The sequence below is a fragment of the Pipistrellus kuhlii genome, unplaced genomic scaffold (genome assembly GCF_014108245.1).
Source record: "Pipistrellus kuhlii isolate mPipKuh1 unplaced genomic scaffold, mPipKuh1.p scaffold_m20_p_6, whole genome shotgun sequence".
Taxonomy (NCBI): domain Eukaryota; kingdom Metazoa; phylum Chordata; class Mammalia; order Chiroptera; family Vespertilionidae; genus Pipistrellus; species Pipistrellus kuhlii.
Genome location: NW_023425562.1, coordinates 76,422,088 through 76,430,519, shown reverse-complemented (window position 1 = coordinate 76,430,519; position 8,432 = coordinate 76,422,088). Strand labels below are relative to the sequence as shown.

At 45.0% G+C, this 8,432-nt stretch overlaps 1 protein-coding gene across 1 annotated transcript; it reads left to right on the top strand.

Annotated features, from left to right (window-relative positions):
• The first annotated feature begins 315 nt into the window (after positions 1-315).
• Positions 316-1,113, top strand: LOC118708127 (60S ribosomal protein L7-like). The gene has a single exon (XM_036419161.2). It carries the CDS (start codon positions 332-334, stop codon positions 1,079-1,081), a length of 750 nt encoding a protein of 249 aa, XP_036275054.1. The 5' UTR covers positions 316-331; the 3' UTR covers positions 1,082-1,113.
• The last annotated feature ends 7,319 nt before the right edge of the window (positions 1,114-8,432 follow it).

The window sequence follows — 8,432 nt, the reverse complement described above, 5'->3', positions numbered from 1 at the left end:
CAAAGGCATGTAGCTTGGTTGTGGGTACAACCCCAGTGAGGGGTGTGCAGGAGGCAGCTGATCGATGTTTCTCTCTCACCAATGTTTCTAAAGCTCTAGTCCTCTCTGTAAAAAAATAAATAAATAAATAAATAAATAAATAAAATATATATTTTAAAATAAATAAAATAAAATATATTTTTTTCAAAAGGAGGGAGGTTGCAAAAAAGAGAGGGGTGTCCAGGAGAAAGTAACCCCACCCCCTCTCCTCTCACTTAACACCCCCAATCCTTGACCCCACCCCAGTGGAGACTTTCGCATCTTGTTTCTGGACAAACAAGAACCAGGAATCATGGAGGGTGTAGAAGAGAAGAAGAAGAAGAAGGTTCCTGCTGTGCCAGAAACCCTCAAGAAAAAGCGAAGGAATTTCGCAGAGCTGAAGATCAAGCGCCTGAGAAAGAAGTTTGCCCAAAAGATGCTTCAAAAGGCAAGAAGGAAGCTCATCTATGAGAAAGCGAAGCACTATCACAAGGAATACAGGCAGATGTACAGGACGGAGATTCGCATGGCTAGGATGGCAAGAAAGGCCGGCAATTTCTACGTACCTGCCGAACCCAAATTGGCGTTTGTCATCAGGATCAGAGGTATCAATGGTGTGAGCCCAAAGGTCCGAAAGGTGCTGCAGCTTCTCCGCCTTCGCCAGATCTTTAACGGCACCTTTGTCAAGCTCAACAAGGCCTCCGTCAACATGCTGAGGATCGTGGAACCTTACATTGCGTGGGGGTACCCAAATCTGAAGTCGGTGAATGAATTGATCTACAAGCGTGGTTATGGCAAAATCAACAAAAAACGAATTGCCCTGACAGATAACGCATTGATTGCTCGATCTCTTGGTAAATATGGCATCATCTGCATGGAAGATCTGATCCATGAGATCTACACTGTTGGAAAGCACTTCAAAGAAGTGAACAACTTCCTGTGGCCCTTCAAGTTATCCTCTCCTCGGGGTGGCATGAAGAAGAAGACCACCCATTTCGTAGAAGGTGGAGATGCTGGCAACAGGGAAGACCAGATCAACAGGCTTATTAGAAGGATGAACTAAGGTATCTACTATCGTTATTTTTGTAATCTGGTCAGTTAATAAACAGTTCTTCAAAATTGAAAAAAAAAAAAAAGAACCAGGAATCCCTCTCTCGCTGTGAGTCAGTGTTCTTGCGCCCAGGAAACACTGAAGCCATCTCCCATACTGCCAGGGGTCCCTGCCCGCAGGCTAGGAAATCCAGCTTCTTCAAGATTGGAGCTGATAAAACTCCAGAGGGAAAGTGCCTCGCCCAAGGCTGTGTGGGGCCAGCAGTCCACACTGGCTCCCAGCTGCCACGCCAGTAAGGTTCCAGTTCCAGTGGTGATTCCCTCCATAGGACATCCTTTATTGGCTGCTCTCAGGCCTAGTCTCACTGCCCCACTCCTTCCCGTGTTCCTGAAGTCCCCTCCCAAATTATCTCCTTGCACTCAAATCTGTATCCCAGGGTTTGCACCTGGGGAGACCCAAGTGAAGACAATGAAGTAGTGATGGAGCAGTAACCAGTTTATATACCCAATGTTCCACTTCCACGTCTAGGATGGCTTTTATTTGGCGCCTTCGTGCCATGGCCACCTTGGCCCAACATCCGTGCACTAACTGGGCCAGCTCTGAAAAGAGAGTGGCTGTAAGTTATGAGTGTGCCAGCTGGAGGGTGGCCAGCTCTTCTGGTTTGCCCAGGACTGAGGGGCTCCAGGCAGTGGACCCTGCAGTGACAAATCCTGGGCAAACGGGGACTCTGGTCACCCTGAAACTACCACGCTTCCTATGGAGGGCGCTACACCGTTGTGAGTTTAGAGACCTTAACCACTCAGAGGTGACAAATAGGTGCATAAACCACTTAGTAGTGAAGCGTCTGGACTCCAGTGGTACAAAGGACGACTCTTGCACTCTGCCAGTTACACATTCATTTTCTTGTGGATGAGGGAAATGTTAGCCAGCACACCTCTGATAGTATACACATTCATGTCAAAAATGCATTTCCAAATACCATCTCATTAGGAATTAGGGCTTCAAAATATGAATGTGGAGGTGACACAAGCATTAAGTCCTTAGCAGACCCTAATGATTACCTATGACCCTTCTTTTCTTATTCCTGGGGCTGTTCCCCACCCTTCCCTACTCAGTTTCTGTCCCAGCCTCATGGTTTATGGCAGTGGTTCTCAACCTTTCTAATGCCAAGGCCTTTTAATACACTTCTTCATGTTGTGGTGATCCCCAACCATAACATTATTTTCGTGGCTACTTCATAACTGTAATGTTGCTACTGTTAATGAATTGTAATGTAAATATCTGCGTTTTCCGATGGTCTTAAGCTCTTACAGCAGCGGTTCACAACCTGTGGGTTGCTGAAAATAATTTTATGGTTAGGGGTCACCACAACATGAGGAACTGTATTAAAGGGTTGCAGCATTAGAAAGGTTGAGAACCACTGGTCTGTTGTGTGAATGCATGCACTTCCCCAAAAATCTCAGCAGCAGAGGCCACACCCACATGCCCCTGGTTCATTAACTTACACTCTACCCTCAAAGGGAGTAGAGCTGCTTTGTTTTCTACCACTGGCCTATTCTTCCTCTAGAGATTGGATTTCCAAATCAGCAGCTGTGAGCTACTTGTCACTATTTTAATTTAGATTATAATTAATTAACATTTCGTAAAATTACCAATTCTGTTCCTTAGGTACACTAATTCAACAGCCCACGTGGCTAGCGGCTGCCATATTGGACAGTACAGATGTGAACCATGTCCAGCATCACTGGAACTTTTATTGGACGGTGAGGCCAGGAGCCCAGGGTAGGGAAAAACTAGCAAACTTGGCCAGGAAGAGGTAGAGTCAGGATTCAAACTCTGAGACCTCCCCTCTGTCTACCTCATCTGCCTTTTATGTTCTTTAAAGTGCAGTAAATCTCCTCGCTCATCAGCATGGCCCAGCAGTCTTGGTTGACCATCACAAAATCTTTGTGGGGAACTTCTGTGCTGAGCTGTCCTTGGCCCTCAGAGTAAGAGCGAGCATATGTGTGCACCAGTGTCTTCTGCAGGCTCAGGGGAAGCAGGCAGCTGCTCTGGGAACAGCCCAACAACCTGATCATGATCCTGGTTCGATCCAACCAGGGCTGTTGTTCTGAGGGGTCTCCTCCATCTCACCAACTTTCTGCGGCTGAGGCACTATAGTTTTCTTCCCCCCACAACATCCAGAGATCCTGGCCTTCATGTTGTGACTCCTCGTTTCAGAATTACGTTTATTGAGCGCTTGTTACATGCCAAGCAGTGGGCTACGTGCTTTTGAGATTATTCTCTTACATGGTCTTTACACCAGTCTTTTGGAGTAAATATTATTATTATAGCATCCCCATTCTTAGGTGAGAGTTTCAGCCATTGCCCAAGATGCAAACACAGGACTGTTTGGTATTTAAGCCATGCTCTGCCACCAAGAGAAATGAAAATAACCTTTGAAGACATACCTCTGGAACAGAATCCAAAATAGTGGGAACAAATCATGGTGTGTCACTTAGTCACTGTGAGATTTCGAGTAAGTCCTTTGGCCTCTCTGAACCCACAGTTCCCAGTCTGTAGAATGCAGATGGTGATACCTGCTCATCACTCCTATCTACATATATAAAACCCTAATATGCAAATACACTAAATGACAGAACAACTGAACAACCAAACAACTGGTCACTATGATGTGCACTGGCCACCAGGGGGTGCATGAGGAACATGGTGGGCGTTGGCAGCAAGCAGAAGAGTCCTGATCATGGTGGGCATCCGCCACAGAGGGATGGTGGAGCAGGTGAGTGAGGGTGCCAGGCCAAGGCAAGGCACTGATCACTGTCATCAGAGCAAGCCACTGGTGGTTACTGAAAATTCTTTGCTCCCATGTACCATTGTCCCACGTGACACTCACACCTACTGCCGGCGCTGGCCCCACTCACACCCTGCTGCTGGTACCCGGCACAGGTCCCAATCACTCAGCTCTGACAACAAGTGTGAGCAGCAGCTGCCAGCCTCAATCTTTCCTGAAGGCTTTTCCACCTCCCCCTGCTCCTGAGGGGAGATCGGGGCATCAGCTGCCACTTGCACTCATAATGGTGCCAGCCCCACTTGCACCCACTGTTGGCGCTGACCCCCAATCACCCCATGCCGTCAATGGGTGTGAGCGGGGCCAGTGCTGTCAGTGCATAGGAGCGGTGGTGGCAAGAGCGGGGCTGCCACCAGACAGGGGACAGGGGCCATGGAGGGAGAGGGAGGGGCCAGGCTGGGTACAGAGGATGGGCCAAGACCTGTCCCCATGCCCACCGCAACCTCACACCCACAGTTCCTTTCAAGGTGCACGAATTCATGCACTGGGCTCCTATCGATAGTATGGTTAATAAGAAATATATATTTGTCCCAGCCAGGTGGCTCAGTTGGTTGGAGCATTGCTCTGTACACCAAAATGTTGTGGGTTCAATTCCTGGTCAGGGCACATATGGGAGGAGACTGAGATCTCTTAACTGATGTCTCTCTCTCTCTCTCCCTCTTCCTCTCTCTCTATAATCAATAAAAATAAAAGCATATCCTCAGGGTAGGATTTAAAAAAAAAAATTTTTTTTAAGAAAAAAACATAAACTCGATCAGAGTTCTTTGGCCACAAACAACAGAAAATGATACTGGCCAGTAAAAGCAAGAAAGGAATTTCCTGGAGGGTATTGGGGAGTCTCCAGAATTAATGGGAAGTCTGCAAAATCAGGCATGAACAGGATCAGGAACAAGGTGGGGCCTAGCATAGGCCATCCTTCAGGGGCCATTGCCCTTGGCCCTCTTTCCTTCTCCAATCAGTTCACTCCCAATTCCAAGTACGGGGTGAGACAGGCTGATTCACTGACGTTGGGTCCCTGGTCCACCCTGGGCTGCAATGGAATAAGAAGTTTCTGCAGAAGACCTCACTGGCCTTTTAGGGGAAGTCAGAACATTTTGACTATCTCTGCTCATGGAGGGAAAGATAATTTCTGAAAAATAACTCAAGCTCTTGTTAAAAGGAGGAGCATGCTGGGCGTGGAGGAGAAGGTAACTGTTAACTGCAATGTAAAATGCAAACTAGTGGTAATATCACCTTCTCATTCTTTGCAGGAAGCCCTGCTCTACACATTTCAAGTGATGGGGTGCGGAGGGGGGGCAGCATTCACTTCCCCAGAGTGATTTTTCTTACTCTTAATTTTTCCAGCATTATAGGAAAAAGGTAAAAGGTGAGCAAAGTAGGTTTACAGATGTGAGTGGGCAAAACACAGAGTTTATTCTTGTGTTGTTATTCATAACTAGAAGCCAGATGCACGAAAATTCGTGTTAGGATGGGCTTTCCTTTCCCTGGTTGCCTGCACCGCCTTTCCACTCGGCCCAGCCCCTATCCACTCCAGCCCCGCCTTCCCACACTGCCCAGAGGCCCTGAGAGACCAGGGGTGGGACAGAATGCCTGCGTCATTGCCATGGTAAGCATCCCACCCTCGTCACTGGGTGCCATCTTTGTTGGGTTAATTTGCATATCATTCCTGATTGGCTGGTGGCGTAGTGGAGGTACAGTCAATTTACATGTTTGTCTATTATTAGGTAAGATTGTTGTATTATTTTCCATACAAACAACCACAAGCCTGCTTTTGCCCCACGAGGCTTTAAGTTTTAATTTATACTAAATTCAAGGTATTCTCCAAACAGTATCAACCTTAGACAGTCAAAACGTCAGTAAATACGTGTACATTGAGCATGAGGAAGTCCGTGGGCTTCATGACTCATGTATGAAATTACTGACAACAAAAGAGAACCAGGCGATCATGCCTTTCTAAAGCAAAAGCAGTCAATCAAGTGGCCAGGATAGATGGCCATTCGGTTGGGAAAGAATGTTCTTGTTTAGGTTCAGAATAGAATAAATCATGGCCTGAAGGTCCAAGAACATAAATTTTACCATCATCATTTACCAAAATGTTATTCTTGAAGCATAGGTCATTATGCAAAAAGCACAGTTCCTCAAGAGAAAATACTTCAAACATTAATGTAAATAATAATGTGTTGAAGTGTTTTAAAATGTAACTCAGAGTGCAGGAGTTATATCCATAATGCTTTCTTTTTCTTTTCTTTCTTTTCTCTTTTGAATGCCATTCCAGGAAAAATTTCTTCTCTTGGGCACCAATACAACAGTTAAGAAATATTAGCAGGTTGTTTGTACATGCTGTTTAGTTTTTCTACCATAAAATAAGAAAAATGTGTAGGACAAATTAAAATTTTGTCATGCTTCATCTGAAATACATGTGAAATATGCCCCAAAGAGCAAAAGGAAGGGAAAGAAGGGGGGGGGGGGGGGGGGGGAAGAAAGAAAGAAAAAGAAGAATAAGAACCCAAATGTGTAAAGCTAAAACAACTTTACAACTTGAAAATTCATATGTGGCTATGCTGCAAACACTGAAACCAAGCTATAATAATTCACCTCTGAGAAGTTGTTTTTAATGTTTGATGGACAATATTTGAATAATCCATTTAAACACACATTGAATTTTAAAATGATTCGGCATGGCGTGGGGCAAACCTGCAAGATGGACTTAGCATTTTAAATTGCATGACAGGTTATTCTCAGTATGAGTGTATCCGACATGTCCCTTATTTTTGCCTCCGCAGTTCAAAAACAACAGGTAGCAAAAGCCTTTAAGAAACACACATTTGTATAATACAAGCTCTATTTTCTTTCCTCGTTGTCTATTGATGCTGTATTTCATGTTCCAATCCCACGGCTGTTCAGATGACACAAATTATTACAGAAACTTGCTCTCTTCTCCCAACCTTACTTGCCTTCAGCCAAATCCCAAAGGAAAGAAAAACGTCCTCTAAATAAATCCTAAAACTTCCTTCCCCTTCTGTTAATTTCAAAGAAGCACTCAGCGCCCAACAAGAGAAAAACGCGGTCTTCCCATCCCACAATTATGTTAAAATAGGATGTTCTGAGGGAAAAGCCCTACAGTGGGGCTGCTGTTCGGTCTGGATCAATAAGCATCGCCCGGTGTGAAACCACAGTGCTTTATCTGCCAGGCTTCGGCGGAAGAAGATTTGTAGAGTGAAATCTCCACAAAGGCTATCACTCTGGGTAAGAATTGGTGCGTCTGAGTTCATAAATTGCCGTCAGGCTGGCCCTTAGGATTACTCTTCCGTCTGAATTTTGGTTCTGTTTTCTCTCCGTCCCTCCCTGGTGGAGCTGAGGCTGGAAATAGCAGCACTCTGGCGCTCGTTAGTTTGATAAACTGGCCTAAGTGTGCAGCCACCCCCGGCGCTCCCGCCCGGGCGCGGGGATGGGCCTCCTGGCCATTGTGAAACCAGCAGGAAGTGTTTAGGCGCTGAATCACAGCGAGGATTCTGAATCTTTAATTTTTTTTCTCTCTCTCCGAGGATGTCAGCCTTTAAATATAAAACATGCTTTTCCCACTTGGTTTCCATTACTTGTAAAGCATTCAAGAGCGCCTGGGCTAGAATTACCTCCTTCAGAGGACAAGGGAACAGGCGAAAATCCCACACCCATTAACGGCTCCTCGGCCGGGCTTCTCTTCCAGTGTGGACCCAGCCATGTAATAAAAATGACTAAATACTGAACCTGAGCACCACGCTTCTAAATCCATCTTCTTTTTTTATCATATTTATCCATGCAGTGTGCGCCTCGTTGGCGGTTGAGATAGTGCAGGTGGAAATAAATTCCAAGGCATAACTAGTTTGTTTTTAGATAGGACGTATCCATCACCCAAATAACCAGGCAATTATGACAGAGCAAACCTTTGCAATAAGTGATTTGTTTTAAAGGTGGTTTAGGTTACAGTTAAAAATTAAAGTTCCCAGCAGAAGAAGGGAAAACAGGACACAATGGTGGGGGGGAGGGGTGTTTTCCAGTCACATTTGTGAATTTCTATGTTGTCTCTTTTTAAAATAAGACTCTAAGACTGAAATTGGGGCTGGAGCGTTCTTTTGTTTGGTTCTTTTTTGTTTTTAATTAAGCTCATTTATTATTTATGCTAGAATACCTCCGACAACCGATGGGGGGAAAGAGATTACGACTGTATTGTCTCCAATCTTAACTTCATCTTTGTTTCCTGACTGCATTCGTATTTTTCAATGAATTACCCCAACAACTGAGCATTAAGATATTTATCCGCATACAAATAAACACAAATATAGGTATGAAGATGCTGGGTGCACCAAGAGTATAACATTAACAGATTGGAGACAATTGCTCATCAATAGGAAATGGCCAATAAATTCTGCTGGAGTCCTGTAATCAGGGTAGAGAATGCTTTGCAACCATTTTGAAAAATTGAGCCGTTCTGCATATACAGTGTAAATGTTTATGCGTGACATAGTGTTGAATGCC